This window comes from Microcebus murinus, chromosome 2, assembly GCF_040939455.1.
Source record: "Microcebus murinus isolate Inina chromosome 2, M.murinus_Inina_mat1.0, whole genome shotgun sequence".
Taxonomy (NCBI): domain Eukaryota; kingdom Metazoa; phylum Chordata; class Mammalia; order Primates; family Cheirogaleidae; genus Microcebus; species Microcebus murinus.
In genome coordinates, this window is record NC_134105.1 from 102,324,344 (window position 1) to 102,340,740 (window position 16,397).

The 16,397-nt window shown below is 47.8% G+C and overlaps 2 protein-coding genes across 2 annotated transcripts; one reads left to right on the forward strand and one right to left on the reverse strand.

Annotated features, from left to right (window-relative positions):
* Window positions 1-1,155: 1,155 nt before the first annotated feature.
* On the reverse strand, window positions 1,156-12,116 carry S100A13 (S100 calcium binding protein A13). Its single transcript, XM_012791265.3, has 3 exons — window positions 11,954-12,116; window positions 10,790-10,989; window positions 1,156-1,397 (listed from the first exon to the last, which is right to left on the reverse strand). Exons 2-3 carry the CDS (start codon window positions 10,946-10,948, stop codon window positions 1,254-1,256), a joined length of 303 nt encoding a protein of 100 aa, XP_012646719.1. The 5' UTR covers window positions 10,949-10,989; window positions 11,954-12,116; the 3' UTR covers window positions 1,156-1,253.
* Window positions 12,117-12,758: 642 nt separating this feature from the next.
* On the forward strand, window positions 12,759-16,381 carry S100A1 (S100 calcium binding protein A1). The gene is made up of 3 exons (XM_012791277.3): window positions 12,759-12,890; window positions 14,860-15,013; window positions 16,069-16,381. Exons 2-3 carry the CDS (start codon window positions 14,873-14,875, stop codon window positions 16,210-16,212), a joined length of 285 nt encoding a protein of 94 aa, XP_012646731.1. The 5' UTR covers window positions 12,759-12,890; window positions 14,860-14,872; the 3' UTR covers window positions 16,213-16,381.
* The last annotated feature ends 16 nt before the right edge of the window (window positions 16,382-16,397 follow it).

Below are 16,397 nucleotides of genomic sequence, written 5' to 3' on the forward strand. Positions count from 1 at the left end.
AGCTGGTGCAGCAGTGACAGTGAGCTGCCCTGCCCCTGCTCCCTCTGGTGGTCAGCAGTGTAAACCACATGCTTCTCAAGCCAGGAAGGATAACTCTGTGCCAAAAGTTCCGCTTCCTGCAGCACCACCACACCCTCGCCCCCACGCGGTCCTCGAACTGAACCTGTTGTCCTTCCTTCTGCTTCACCGCTGCTACGGAGGGAGGGCGGGAGGAGGGTCCAGTGTTCCCAAGCCCGCATCCAGAGAGGATCCTGGTTAATCAGAGGCCCTGGAATTTCAACCCAGCTCCACCCATTCTCTTTGTGACTTAACATCTCTAAAATCTGTTTCCTTATCTTTAATACAGGACTCAAAAATAGTACCTACCTCAAAGGGCTGTGAGAATTAATTAAAGATAATGCAGGCCGGGCACGGTGGCTCACGCCTATAATCCTAGCACTGTGGGAGGCCGAGGCAGGCGGATTGCTTGAGGTCAGGAGTTCGAAACCAGCCTGAGCAAGAGCGAGACCCCGTCTCTACTATAAATAGAAAGAAATTAATTGGCCAACTAATATATATACAAAAAATTAGCCGGGCATGGTAGGGCATGCCTGTAGTCCCAGCTGCTTGGGAGGCTGAAGCAGCAGGATTGCTTGAGCCCAGGAATTTGAGGTTGCTGTGAGCTAGGCTGATGCCATGGCACTCACTCTAGCCTGGGCAAACAAAGTGAGACTCTGTCTCAAAAAAATAAAATTTAATTTAAAAATAAAAAATAAAGATAATGCAGGTAAAAAGTTTAGCACTGCGCCTGGCACTTAGTAAGCCCTCAACGCATGTGCACTACCATCGTTACCCTCCTGGCCGAACCCTAGAACAAGAAAACTGCAGCCTGGGACACGCAGCTGAGCCCCAGGAGGTACCTAGTGGGATAGGGTTTACCTCACCTGCCCCACATCTCTGTCTCTACATTTCATATATTCATTCAACCGTTTATTGAGCACCTACTCTATACAACACCTGGTGCTATTAATAGATGTTACAGAATATTCAAAGATGAATAACACTCCCTGTCCTCAAACAGCTCATAATTTTCAGACCCACCCTCAGGTCAAGGCAGAGCTTTCCCATCACCTGGTCTCAAGAGAAGAAACCAGAGTGGGGTGTGAGTAAGAACCACTTGTGTTTCAAGGAGGAAGCTTTATTTGGGGAGAGTGGGGTTCTGCTCGGCCCGGCCCAGCCCCGCCCTGCCCGCCCCCATCCCAGCCCAGCCGGCTTTACTTCTTCCGGATCTCCAGGGCCTTCTCCTTCCTGATTTCCTTGGCCAGCTCCCCAATCAGTCTCCAGTACTCATTGAACTTGAGCTCCGAGTCCTGATTCACATCCAAGCTTCTCATCTTCTCATCCAGGGAGCCCACATCCTGAGGAAACACCAAAGAGAAGGGTAGGATTAGAAATTGGGGATCTTCGAAAGATCCAATGACACTCTACAAAAAAGACACCTGCACTCGAAGGTTTATAGCAGCACAATTCATAATTGCAAGGCTGTGGAAACAGCCCAAGTGCCCATCAATCCAAGAATGGATTAATAAAATGTGGTATATGTATACCATGGAGTACTACTCAGCTCTAAGAAACAACGGTGATATAGCACATCTTATATTTTCCTGGTTAGAGCTGGAACACATACTACGAAGTGAAGTATCCCAAGAATGGAAAAACAAGCACCAGATATACTCACCAGCAAACTGGTATTAACTGAGCAGCACCTAAGTGGACACATAGGTACTACAGTAATAGGGTATTGGGCAGGGTGGAGGGGGGAGGGGGCGGGTATATACATGCATAATGAGTGAGATGTGCACCATCTGGGGAATGGTCATGCTGGAAACTCAGACTTGTGGGGGGAGGGGGAAAAGGGCATTTATTGAAACCTTAAAATTTGTACCTCTATAATATGCCAAAATAAAAAAAAAGAAATTGGGGATCTTAAGATGGGGAGAGATGGAAGAATTGCCAGCTGCCATTCTCTGAAGGCCTTTCCCTCAGAGAGCACTGGCACCTGCCTCTCACCTGAAGGATGAGGCTGCAGCCCCAAGACTGCATTGCCCTGGGGTCCCAGCTCCAAGGGACACCAGCAGAAGGAGGTGGGAGGGCCTGACGTGTAGTGCTTGCCATGGTGTAAATACTCCCACTATGGCCAATTATAAACTGCAAACATGATATCATTGGGAAGTAATGCACACAATCTGCTCTCGCCAGCAGGTATGAGCCAGCCCTAGCTCGCAGCTGTCCTGTGGATGGATCCAGTCTGTCTGTCCACCCTGGGAGCCTTCTCAGTCCAGCCTTCTCTTTCACAGAAAGCTGGAGAAACTCCCAGTACTTAGATGCTCATTTGCATAACCCTAATGTCTTCTCTTTTATCCAGCTGGGTTATCAGCCCGGTAGATCAGGGGAATGGCAAAGACATGGGGTATCTGATTTTCTAGAGGGTCCTTGACAAAATCTCTCACAATAGGCCTATGTGAATATCAGTGGATACTGTAAAGTGGACCTCCTGATCAAAGGATTTGTTGTCAGATAAACAATCACAACCAAAAAGTTGACTGCTGAACAAATAAATAGGTCAAATGTCAAACCAGAGAAGGGTGCCTCAGGCAGAGTGTGATGTTCAGCACTTGAATCAACATTTGGATGAAGGCAGAGAAGACTAGCCACATCTCTAAATGGGGTAAAGCAGATTTGTAGAAGAGCTTAAAAAAACTTTTTTTTTAAAGCTATAATCATGCTTCATTGTAAAATACTATAAGCTTTGCTGGTGGAAAGCAAGGATGGTTAGCAGAACATTACATTGGGAAAAGGAATAACATTCAATTAGTAAAAAGAAAGAAATAAGTATTGGCAAGGAAGAAGCAGATTCACCAGTATTAGCAACTATGTAATTGTATATCTAGAAAAAATCAGCCTGAGCAAGAGTGAGACCCTGTCTCTACTAAAAATAGAAAGGAATTAGCCGGACAACTAAAAAACATATAAAAAAATTAGCCCACCACGGTGGTGCATGCCTGTAGTCCCAGCTACTTGGGAGGCTGAGGCAGGAGGATTGCTTGAGCCCAGGAGTTTGAGGTTGCTGTGAGCTAAGCTGATGCCATGGCACTCTAGCCCAGGCAACAGAGCGAGACTCTGTCTAAAAAACAAAAACAAAAAACCAAGAGTTATAATGGCTAACACCAACAACTGTAAGTGCCTAATACTACTAATGGTTGCAAGCATTGTGCTAAACACAGCACATGCTTTATTTTATTTAATGTTCATCTGGAATGAAAATCTTCATGAGCACAAGGACCTTGTCCATCAGGCTCACCACAGTAATCCTAATGCCTGGGAGAATGTCTGGTACAGAGCAGATGCTTGTTCACCACTCTAACCCAAAGCCCAGGACAGTGTCAGGACAGGACATAGTCAGTGCTCAATAAATATTTGTTGTTGAATGAATGTAACACCAATCCAACAAGGAAGATATTATGATGAGTCCATTTCACAGATGAGAAAATTAAGGCTTGGAAAGATTAAATAATTAACCAAGGATGACAAGCTAGAACCTGCACTTGAACTTAAATTGTCTGACTCAAAGATTATGCTTTTATCCACTACTCTGTATTTCTTCCCCCTCAGAAAAAGGATTAGAATGACAAGATGTCTGGTTACAATATTAATACACAAAAACCAATAGCTTTTAGTTATAAGAATGTTAACCAGTTAGAAAATATAATGAGAACGATCCCACTTAAAAGAGTAAAAATCTATTAAGACTTCCTGAATAAGTCACTAGGTCTTTCTGGTGACTGGTCCCATCCTGAGTCTATCCAGTGGCCCCATCCTAAGTTGCCTCATTAGCATAAACTCAGGTGTGATCAAAATGGGCTCATTATGTACCAAAGACTTAATTTGTGGGTTCTGCAGCCTTGGATTCAACCAGCCCAGGATGGAAAATATTCAGAAAAAAAAAAAATTCCACGAAGTTCCAAAAAGAAAAACTTGAATTTGCCCCACACCAATACTACAAAGAATCCACACAAATGAAGTGACATGTAGGCATTACAGTGGGTATTATAAGTAGTCTAGAGATGATTTACAGTGTATGGGAGAACGTGTATAGCTTATGTGCAAATACTAGGCAATTTTATATAAGGGACTTGAGCATCCAAGGATTTTGGTACCCGCGGGAACATACCGGAACCAATCTCCCATGTGTATCAAGGGACAGCTGTATATTTCATATTATACCAAAGGGATATAAAGGAAAACTTGAGCCCAGGAGCAGTGGCTCACGCCTGTAATCCTTAGCATTCTGAGAGTCGAGGTGGGAGGATCGTTCAAGGTCAGCAGTTGGAGACCAGCCTGAGCAAGAGCAAGACCCCGCCTCTACTAAAAATGGAAAGAAATTATCTGGACAACTAAAAAAATATATATACAAAAGATTAGCCGGGCATGGTGGCACATGCCTGTAGTCCCAGCTACTCGGGAGGCTGAGGCAGGAGGATCACTTGAGCCCAGGAGATTGAGGTTGCTGTGAGCTAGGCTGACGCCATGACACTCTAGCCCAGGCAACAGAGTGAGACTAAGGAAGGAAGGAAGGAAGGAGAGAGAGAGAGAGAGAGAGAGAGAGAGAGAAAGAAAGAAAGAAAGAAAGAAAGAAAGAAAGAAAGAAAGAAAGAAAGAAAGAAAGAAAGAAAGAAAGAAAGAAAAGAAACCTTAAAAAATAGAAAAGAATGTCTTTTTTAAAATATATATATATATATATATATATATATATTTTTTTTTTTTTTTTTTTTGAGACAGAGTCTCGCTTTGTTGCCCAGGCTAGAGTGAGTGCCATGGCGTCAGCCTAGCTCACAGCAACCTCAAACTTCTGAGCTCAAGCAATCCTACTGCCTCAGCCTCCCGAGTGGCTGGGACTACAGGCATGTGCCACCATGCCCGGCTAATTTTTTCTATATATATGAGTTGGCCAATTAATTTCTTTCTAGTTTTTAGTAGAGACAGGGTTTCGCTCTTGCCCAGGCTGGTTTTGAACTCCTGACCTCGAGCAATCCGCCCGCCTCAGCCTCCCAGAGTGCTAGGATTATAGGCATGAGCCACCACGCCTGGCCAAGAATATCCTTTTCTTAAAAAGACTCAATAGTTACCTGCTGGATGTAAGTCAAAAAAAAAAAAGAAAAAAAGAAAAAAAAATTATAAACTAAAAAAAAATAATAAACAAAAGAAAGAAAAAAGACTCAATAGGCTGGGCATGGTGGCTCATGCCTGTAATCCTAGCACTCTGGAAGGCCGAGGCAGGCAGATTGCTCCGGGTCAGGAGTTCAAAATCAGTCTGAGCAAGAGTGAGACCTCCCCTCTACTAAAAATAGAAAGAAAGTAATTGGCCAACTAAAGATATATAGAAAAAATTAGCCAGGTGTGGTGGCGCATGCCTGTAGTCCCAGCCACTCGGGAGGCTGAGGCAGGAGGATTGCTTGAGCCCAGGAGTTTGAGGTTGCTGTGAGCTAGGCTGACGCCACGACACTGTAGCCCAGAGTGAGACTCTGTCTCAAAAAAAAAAAAAAAAAAAAAAACCCTAGCAAAAACAAAATCAAAAGACAAAGGGCAAATTAGGGAAAATATTTGCAACACACATTAGAAACAAAAGGCTAATTTCTTTATTATATAAAGAACTGTACAGCCAGGCGTGGTGGCTCACGCCTGTAATCCTAGCACTCTGGGAGGCCAAGTCGGGCGGATCGCTCGAGGTCAGGAGTTCGAAACCAGCCTGAGCAAGACCCCATCTCTACTAAAAATAGAAAGAAATTAATTGACCAACTAAAAATATATATACAAAAAATTAGCCGGGCATGGTGGTGCATGCCTGTAGTCCCAGCTACTCGGGAGGCTGAGGCAGGAGGATTGCTTGAGCCCAGGAGTTTGAGGTTGCTGTGAGCTAGGCTGACGCCACCTGCACTCACTCTAACCTGGGCAACAAAGTGAGACTCTGTCTCAAAAAAAAAAAAAAAAAACTGTAGGGGCCAGACACAATGGCTCACAACTGTAATTTTAGCACTCTGGGAAGCCAAGGCAGGAGGATAGCTTGAGGTCAGGAGTTTGAGGATGCAGTGAGTTAGGCTGATGCTATAGTACTCTAGCCCTGGCGACAGAGCAAGATTTTCTCTCTAAAGAGAAAAAAAAAAGAATTATAATAAATCAATATGAAAAAGAAAAAGTTTGATAAAAAATAAACAAGCAGTTCACAGCAAAAGCAATGTAAATATCCATCAAAATATTTTTTTCTTTTATTCACACTCCAGCAGAAAAAAAAATTTTTTCAATGTTCCACTTCATTCAGAATTAAATAAGTATAAATCAGATTTATTTTAGATATTAGATTATCAAAAATTAAAAGCTTGATGATACCCAGTTTGGGCAAGGACATAGGCATTTGCATGAACTGTGGATGGTCTTGTAAATGGTACAACCTTTTTAGGAGGCAAATTGGTAATATTCTTAAAAATGAAGGACAAACATGACCTTTGACCTAATATTTCTACTGCCAGACATTTAGCCTATGTTATTATATTCCCTCAAGTATGTACATATGTACAAACAAAGATATTCGCAAAAGGGAAAAAATGGACACCAGAGAGATGTCCATCAATAAAGCACTGGCTACATAAATATGTGTTAACTTATTAATATAAAATGGAATACAGGGCATCATTTTTTTCATGGGAAAATATCCTATATGCACTGTTATATTTTTAAAAAGCTACTTATATTAATTGAATAGTATATACAATGCATTTACTCACAAATTTTCCCTTTTTTCTTTTCTTAACTTTTTTTACAATTTCACTGGCTCATTATTATGGACTGAATGTCTGTGGCTTCCCAAAACTCATATGTTGAAATCCTAACCCCTCATGTGATGGTATTAGGAAGGGAGACCTCTGGAAAGAGATTAGGTCATGAAGGTGGAGGCTTCATGAGTGGGATTAATGCCTTTACAAAAGAGACCCCAATGACCTTTCTAACTGTTTTCCCCAGGGAGGATACCATGAAACGATGGTAGTCTGCAACATATGAGAAGCCCTCAACTGAATCTCACCATGTTGGCACCCTAATCTCAGGCTTCCAGTCCAGTCCAGAACTATGAACAATAAATTGCTGTTGTTTTTTGTTGTTGTTGTTTTGAGACAGAGTCTCACTCTGTTGCCCCGGCTAGAGTGCCGTGGCATCAGCGTAGCTCACAGCAACTTCAAACTCCCAGGCTCAAGTGATCCTCCTGCCTCAGCCTCCCAAGTAGCTGGTACTACAGGCATGTGCCACCGTGCCTAGCTAATTTTTTCTATATATTTTTAGTTAGCCAATTAATTTCTTCCTATTTTTAGTAGAGACAGGGTCTCATTCTTGCTCAGGCAGGTTTCGAACTCCTGACCTTGAGTGATCTGCCCACCTCGGCCTCCCAGAGTGCTAGGATTACAGGTGTGAGCCACTGCGCCTGGTCAATTTCTGTTGTTTTTAAGCCACCCAGTCTCTGGGACTTTGTGGGGTTTTTTGTTTTCTTTGTTTTTTTGTGTTTTTTTTGAGACAGAGTCTCACTTTGTTGCCCAGGCTAGAGTGAGTGCCGTGGCATCAGCCTACCTCACAGCAACCTCAAACTCCTGAGCTCAAGCAATCAATCCTTCTGCCTCAGCCTCCCAAGTAGCTGGGACTGCAGGCATGTGCCACCATGCCTGGCTAATTTTTTCTATATATATTAGTTGGCCAATTAATTTCTTTCTATTTCTAGTAAAGACAGGGTCTGGCTCTTGCTCAGACTGGTTTCGAACTCCTGAGCTTGAGCAATCTGCCAGCCTTGGCCTCCCAGTGCTAGGATTACAGGCGTGAGCCATCGCGCCCGTCCGCTGGGACTTTGTTATAGCAGGCCCAAAACTGAGACACTTGGTTAATATTTTATGAACCAACTACTAGGAGTCAGACACTGCTGTAAGTGTTGGACAGAAACAGTGAGCAAATGTCTCGCCTTCGTGGAACCCACATTCTTAGTAACATGTAAGTATGTAATGGAGGTCAAGTTGCGATGGATGTGCTCTGAAAAAAATAAAGCAGGGTAAAGGAATAGAGTGCAATGGAGGTGATCTTTGTGTCCAATAGTAAAGGAAGACCGTGCTGAGGATTTGCCATTTGAGCAGAAATCTGAGTTAAATGAGGAGTAGTCGTAGCAAATGCCTGAGGAATGAGCATTCTGGACCAGGAGAGGAAAAGTGGAGACAGTGTAAGTTATTCTCATTGCTTTTGAGGAGTTTTGCTATAAAAGAGAGCAAAGATATATGGCATAAACTGGAGGGAGTTATAGGGTCAAGGGAGCTTTTCTTTTTCTTTTTTCTTTTCCTTTGCTGCTGCTGCTTCTTTTTTTTTTAAGATGGGAGCTATTACAGCATATCTGTAAACTGGTAAGAATGATCCAGTAGAGAAGGACAAGTTGATGATGCAAGAGAGAGAAGGAATAATTGCAAGAGGAAAGTCTTTAAGTAGGTGAGAGGGGACAGGATCCAGGGCCTCAGTGGAGGTTTGGCCTTAGGAGCAGAGACAGATCATTCGTGGTAACAGAAAGGCAGGCAGAGAGTGTGCTGATCAGTTGGTAGATTTGGGGGAGCACAATGAAGTTTTCTGATTGCTCCTATTTTCTCAGAGAGAAAATTTCTCAATAAGAGGGAGACTGTGCAAAGAGGTATTGGACTTTGAGAAGAGAGGAAAATTGTGAAATAATCATCTGAAAGAACTGGCAAATGAATCAACCAGGGAAAACAGTAGAATTGTCAGGCATTGCTGAAACCTTGCAGGTTTGCGGTTGTAGATTTAAAGTGACAGAAGTCAACACGGCTGTGCATTTTCCTCCAGCCAGATTCGGCTATCTGAGCGCAGGTGTACAATAGTGGATTTTTACTGGCAAGTTACGTACAGAAGCTGAAATGTTGGATTTATTATAACCAGGATTTTGCCAGACAACTAGGACAGAGAGAGACAGAATCAAGGGAGTTGAGGGAGTGGTTATAATGATGAGCCTTAGAACCTGAGCTGAGGAAGAGGGAAATGAGAATGCAAGGGATGATGAAGGAAAATGAAAAAGCGCTAAGGTCAAGGGATTGAAGGTACCAGAGGAGTCAGGAAATGCTGGAGTGGAGGAGCTAGATAGAATAGAATTGGAATGACAGGAGGGGGCTTCAGATAAAGGGAAGCCTGAGATCGAGATTTGGGAAGTGGTGTGTTATTTTGGTAATAACAAAGTCAGAAGCACAGAGGAGTGGGATGCTGAGACGCAGGAGAAAAATCTTTGGAAGTGAGGAGTTCAAAAAATTGAAAGGCCCAGGTTGTCTGTTTGGATGCTGAGGCCACTCAGAATAATGACAGAAGCAAGAAGAAAAACAGTGAGCCAGGAGCTGAAGAACTGTAAGGAGTGAAGTAAAAAGGACAGCAGGTGGCAGATGAGCTTCCAAGAAGCTGGGAGGTCTTAGGAAGAAGAAAAAACTAAAATTGGGAAGAAGCCATGAAAATCAAAGTGGTCACTTCCTGCATTTCCAGGCCCCAGAGGTAGCTGCATTTGGAAGAAAAACCAGTCACTGCTTGTCAGCGCTACAAGGAATGCTCTACCTCCAGTGGAAAACCTGAAGGCTCCAGTAAGAAGAAGAAAGAAAAGTTTGAAAAGTCAGAAGATGTAGAGGATTTTGCAGATAAAAGACTATGAATTTCAGAGACTCGTATTTTTAAAAAATCCATATTAACACATTTTAATGTGCTGTGAATTGTCAGAAAGGATATAAAAGAAACTATTAACGGCCTGGAATGACCTGACCTGGAATGCCAACCCAGAGTCCATGAAATTTAAATCCTGACTCCCCCCACCGAGTAGGAGAGGAATGAGCCTGTAGGGGAGGGCTATTAAGGGGATGCGCTTAGGGGTGGGAAGTAATCACAGATGCTCCTTACCAGCCCTCCTATCTATGACTCCAGTGAAGTTGGCCAGTGAAGCTGGCTGTCTTTCTATTTTTGATAAACCCCTTCCCACTGCTGGGCCCCAATTTTTATATATGTGAAGTGAGGAGTTCAAACTGTGTTTTTTCTTGGCCTCCTTCTAGCTCTGATAATCTGCAAATCTCCTGGAAGCCAGTTCTGGATCCAGTCCTGCGTTGGAGAAAGGAGACCAGAGAGGCACAGAACATGCACGAGAATGTAACAGCACCATCTGCAGGGAGCGCAAAGCCCAGTAGTCTCACCTACACAGACACAGACAGCATCTTTTTTTTTTTTTTTTTTTTTTGAGACAGAGTCTTGCTTTGTTGCCATGGCGTCAGCCTAGCTCACAGCAACCTCAAACTCCTGGGCTCAAGCAATCCTGCTGCCTCAGCCTCCCCAATAGCAGGTGCTCACCACCACACCAGGCTAATTTTGTTTGTTTGTTCCTATTTTTACTACAGACAACGTCTCACCCTTGCTCAGTCTCACTCTTCCTCAGGCCATTCTCGAACTCCTGACCTCAAGTGGTCTTCTCACCTTGGCCTCCCAGAGTGCTAGGATTACAGGGGCAGACACAGCGTCTTTGCTTTCCTAGTTACACACACACCCCAGGCAAGAAAACCCAGAACCATTTACACATGCAGTCACCCACACCCTTCCTTGTGGTCACAATATCATACCATATTGTACTCATATCACCTCATGAACCTGACAGTGTCCCACAATCACCATCTCAAAAAATCTCAGTCCAGAGACCTCTACCTACCTTGAGCAGATGAGGCAACTGCTGAGTAGCCAGTTCCTTAAACTCGTTGATGCTGAGGCTGCCCTTCCGGCCCTCCTGCCCTGCGAAGGTGAAGAAGGTGGTGACTACTGTCTCAATGGCCACCTCCAGCTCAGTCAGTGGCTCCGCCGCCGCCGCCATCAGGACCCTGGTACTGGAGCTGATGTCCTCTCAGGGCTGACCTGTGGGACAGGGAAGGAGCAGAGAGGAAGAGTCAGGGAGCAGGGACACAGGAATAGGCCAGAAGGCCCCTGCCTTGGTGTTGCCACCTCAGGCCTCTCCCTGGAGGACACCATGGAGAAAGAGGGAGGCCACAGGGGCTGAGCTTGGGGCAAGGGACCAGGCAACCGCTTCTCAGTTTAGGTGGGGGCAGAGGGTTCAGTTCCAGAAACCTCTTCTATACATCTCACAGTCGGGGGTCCTTCTCAAGTGTCTGTGTCTTAGAGACCCCTCTGTGGTGGTCCTTCAATCTGGAGACCCCTCTGGGAGGAGATTTCAATCTGGGGGTCCTTCTTTGGAGTCCTTTTCAGTCTCGCAGCCCCTCTGTGCGGTATTCGGTATCTGTACCAAGGGCCCCTTCTTGTTGTCTCACCCAGCCTCACAGAGTCATGCGGTTGTTTGTCTCCAAAGAGTGTTTATGTTGGGACCTGGTCTCCAGCTGCCTGCACTCTGCCCGCCCCCACACACTCTGGCCGCTCTTCCCAGCAGAGCAGCCCAGGGTCTGGCCAATGGCCAACTGTGGTCAGAGCTACCTCAGACTGGACAGATCCATCTTCTCCGTTCCCTAGCCCCTACCTCTCCTCAGGGGAGCTGGGCAGAGTGCTGTGCCCAGGATGCCGCAGATTCTCCCTGGTCCTGTCTCCCAGCAACAATCATGCTGGAACAGGACTCCACTGCACCGCCCCCGCCCCCGCCCCACGACCCAGGAGGGTTGGCACCAGTACTCACAGCCCCCTGGGGTGCAAAGGGGAGGGCTGCCCACTCTTCCGTCCCTTTTCTGCCCACACTCCTGCAGGAACTGTTGCTGGATCTCCCAAAGCCACTTCCTGAATCCCTGCCTGAACTGGCTCTGGGGGAGGGACCTGGGAGCCCAGGGAGAGAAAAGGATCCTCAGGCTCCTTCCAGGGTTAAGGGCACGCGACTCACCGGGGCAGGAGATGGGGCGAAGCATGCAGGAGCCGCAGGGCTGAGGTTTATAAGCACAGGAAAGGGTGGGGGGAGAGAGAAAGAGAAACAGAGAGAGAGACACACACACAGACACCCGGAGCAAGAGCCACTCCCAAGGCTGGAAGTGTCAAGTTTCCGTAGTTGATTCTGAAGAGAGGAGACCGCCCAATCACGCCTCCCGCCCTGAGCAATCAGGCCTGGCCCCAGCCCCCCCAGCCGGCCCCTCATGTGCGGCCACTTGCAGGGAGAGCTGCCAACACAGATCCCACTCAGTGGGGGTCCTAGAGTCTATCCCTCCCAGTGCCCAACCACAACCCCACATTTAATCAGCAGCGTCTATGTTGGGGGGGGGCAACTGCTGACTGAAAAAATCAACTGAGAGAGCCCAGCACTGAGAGGCCCCACCTGAGACAAGCCACACAGGCCCCCCAGACTAAGACTCCTCGGAGAACCCCAGACTGAGCACCCCCTAGAAGAGTCCTAGATTGAAACCCCTCATGGAGACTCGCAAGACTAAATTACAAACTGAGGGTCCCCTCAGTGAATCCTCCTCTTCCCCTGCCCGCTGGCACAGCCAGCCAGGCCTGTACAGCCCGGCTGGGAGAGAAACCTCTCAGCATCCTTCCCAGCGCCTCCTTTCCCACCTCCTCCCTCCTGTAGCGTGTTTGCTGGCAGGGCAACCACGGCTGGGGAAGAGACACAGGGCAGCCTGTTCCAGCCCAGGAGACAGAGGGCGCCTTTGTCCACTCCTGGCCCCTTGCCCCACTGGGTGTCTATCTGTGAAGGGGTGGAGCCGGTGGGGGGGGTAGCAGGGGAAGGACACTGAAGACAGGTCTCCCCACAGAGCTCCCGCAGCCACACTTGCAGCCTTGACTGGCCGTCCAGAACCTACTCCCACCTCCAGCCCCAGCTGAACGTGAGTATCGCCCCCCCACACACCTGGACCAGCCTGGGAGAAAGGGGGCTTCCAAGGGGCTCCGAGAGTCTGGGGATGACAGCATTTGTGGTGCACTGAGGATCTGGAGGGAGTCAGCCAGGGTGAGGTTAGTTTGGGATTTGGGGGAGATAGGACTTAGAAGGTAGTGAGGAAAGGCAAGTAAACTGAGGAAGAGCTGGAATGCAGTAAATGAGGAAACCAGAGGGGAGCCCACCAATGAACTCCCGGGCCACCTGGCCTTCCCACACAGAGCCCTCAAGTCTCCTGCCAAGGCCCCCTCATCTCCCAGGGGCTGGGGAGGGGACCCAGCCCTCACCTCCCATGGGGTAAGAGTAAGAGAGCAGAACTACAGCTGTTTCTGCCCCCCTTCCATCCTCAGTCTCTGCCACCCCCACCCAGCCTTGCCAAGAGCTCAGGTCTCAGGGAATCCTGGGGGTGGCAGAGCGTGGCTGCTGCAATATCGAAAGAGTGCCAGGTGCCTGCCCACTCCCAACTCGACCTTCATGGGACCTCCCCTTTCCCCTCCTCCGCTTTCTTGGCCCAGACCTCCAGACTCCTCTTTCCTTCAATTCTTTCCTCTTTATTTTTCTGTCTGCCCTGCCCCCAGGTCCTCTCAGAACTGCCCTCATATAAACACATAAGACCCCAGGCTGCTCTAGGGCTCCAGGCAACCTCCAGGTGCCCCTCCTGGATGGGGCTGGTAATTGAGCCACCAGCATCTCTCCCTCAAGCACCCCCTTATCCTCGCCATCAGCCCCGGCTTGGGTTCCATCTCCCCATGTCTCTGTGACAACTGCTTCTCATGTCCGGAGTTCAGGTGACACTCACAAGGGCCCCATTGAAGAGCTGGGATACCATCTGATCAGGGCCCATTGTCCAGCCCCCCAGGCCTGGGGAGAGTTGGAGACACCTGATCTGAGACACCTGAGCTGCCTCCTGGGGCAGTGGAAGGCCTGACTGCCCCAATGCCAATAGCAAGAGGCCCCTGGTGTGGTAGTCTCCTCTCTCAACAGACCCCTCCATTCTTCTCCTGCTCTCTCCCAGCCCCTGAACTCAAAGGACCTTGTGCACTCAGCCCTTTATTTCCCCAACTCATACCAGTCCCACTGTCCCCACATCCACCAGGAGTGAGCAGCCACAGGGACAAGGCCCACAAGTCTCCTCTTCCCCTCCTGGCTCTAGGGAAAAGGCTCAGACATTTCTCTCTCCCTTAACACCACCCACCCAATGGAAGGGATAATTTTGCAGAGAAGTAAGAGGAATCAATCTGGAAGCAACAGGAGGTATACCCCAGGGAAGCAAAAATGACACACTCAGGAGAGAACAGAGTAGAAGGATTAAAAAGGGCCCCCAGGCTGCTGATAGAGGCAGTGAGACCTCCCTCCCCAACTCCCCAAGAAGTCTTGGGCCACCTACTCAGGCTGCCAACCCCTCCATCATGTTCACTAAGGTGCCAGACTGATCCCTTGCTAGGGGTGGGCAGCAGAGGCAAGCTATAGCGGAGACCCCAGCCCACCACCCCCAACAGCAGAGCTTGCCTGTGCTAGGCAGGCAAGGTCCAGGGTAAAAATAGAGCCAGAGGAAGCCTGGCCTGGTCCTGTGACCATCCCAGCTGCCCCACCCTCCTCAGTCTCTGCCCAGGCAGCCACTGCAGATACCTACTGCAGCCCTCTGGAGCCAGCCCAGCTCAAACAGCTCTCCCTCCATGCCCCAACCCTGACTCCCTTGGGCTGAGGTACAGATTGAGTGATAGAGCAGATCTGGATTTAGGTCTGTTGGGGTTTCCCCACATCGTAAAATCTCAGGGAAAAATCAATTGCAGTGGGACTCTGATCTCCTGACTATCTGAGCTGAGAGACCAGGGCGAGGCCTGAGGGCTCCCCTCATCTGGCCCCCAGAAACCCTGGGCCTGGTCTCCAGCTCACTTCCATTGTTGCGGGGTGGGTAGGTGCACTGCTGTGATGGGCTCTGAGCTAGAGACGGCAATGGAGACCCTCATCAACGTGTTCCACACCCACTCGGGCAAGGAGGGGGACAAGTACAAGCTGAGCAAGAAGGAGCTGAAAGAGCTGCTGCAGACTGAGCTCTCCGGCTTCCTGGACGTGAGCAGAGGGTGGGGGTACAGGGTGGAGTGGGCGAGGGGTGGGGCAATGCAGTAGGCACCTCTCTGCCATCTCTCCACCCACCCCCAACTCAGCCCAACCATCTCCCTCCTCTCCCAGGTTTCTCTCCTGGGTTTTCCCAGGCTCCTCTACTCCCCCTGGGTCAAGTCAAAATGCCCTGGTTTATTAGTCACCTGTTAAGTGCTAGGCCCTGTGTAAATTCACCAACAATAAGATTCACAGTCTAGAAGGGAAAGACTGACACTTAAAAGTAAACCATGGTGACCCCATCATTGGGACTATCAAAATAATGAAATGAAGAAAAAAAGTAAACCATGAACTCCAGTAAGTACACAGAGTCTTAACAGGGGTGCTTTCCAGAAAGGGTTATGGAGGATGATTAACCTGATGGAAGTGAGATGGCTTCTCTGAAGAGGTGGCACTTGAGCCATGGATTTCCAATGTAAAATTACTGGGGTAAATGTAGACATTTTAGGAGGAAGCGTCTGCATGAACAAAAGCATAGGAGAAAAAAAAACATGGAGCATGCCCAGTAGTTTCATTTGACTGGCGTGAAGGATGCAGAAATGGGGCCGCATAATAAAGAAACCTCAGGATACAACATAAGGTGCACCAGCTTTGAGGTTTTATTAGACTGGGTTCAAATTCTGGGTCTGCTTCTTTCTAGCCATGTGTCTTTGGGCACATCTATTTAACTACCAACCGTCAATCTGTTTCTTCTCTAGAATGGAAGTAATGAAACCTACTTCATACCATTTGTGTTGGAATTAAATTAGACAATGCTTATAAAGCACCTAGTGTAGTCACATGGTAGGCACTGAGCATATAGTATAACTGATGTTCATAACAGGTTAAGCCGTTTACTCTGTTAAGTAACAGGAGCTCTCCAGTGTTTTTAGGGCAGCAGAGAGTCCCATAATCAAATGTAGTTCCTCTCCTTGTCTCTGTTTCAGTCTCCTCAACCACATTCCTTGCCCGTCACTCAGTGCTATACAACTCCCTATAAACCACCCTCTCCCTCTCCTCCTGCACAGGCGCAGAAGGACGCAGATGCTGTGGACAAGGTGATGAAGGAGCTAGACGAGAATGGAGATGGGGAGGTGGACTTCCAGGAGTATGTGGTGCTGGTTGCTGCTCTGACAGTGGCCTGTAACAACTTCTTCTGGGAGAACAGTTGAGCAGACAACCCCAGTGGGAAGCGCCCTTCCCCACCCTGCCAGACCTACCTCTTCACCCTGCTTCCACCTCACCCCACTTATCCCTCCTCCCCCCACATCCACCAAGGGCGCAAGAGTAGCAGTCCAGGCCTGCATCTCATCTTTCATTAAAGGCTACTCTCTCACCGGCCATGTGATGTGTGTGT

Coding starts and splice junctions, on each gene's coding strand:
- S100A13 (XM_012791265.3), bottom strand. CDS start 10,948: ATGGCGGCGGCGGCGGAGCCACTGACTGAGCTGGAGGTGGCCATTGAG. Junction 1,398..10,789: donor AGTTGCCTCATCTGCTCAAG/GTAGGTAGAGGT, acceptor GTGTTTCCTCAG/GATGTGGGCTCCCTGGATGA.
- S100A1 (XM_012791277.3), top strand. CDS start 14,873: ATGGGCTCTGAGCTAGAGACGGCAATGGAGACCCTCATCAACGTGTTC. Junction 15,014..16,068: donor AGCTCTCCGGCTTCCTGGAC/GTGAGCAGAGGG, acceptor CCTCCTGCACAG/GCGCAGAAGGACGCAGATGC.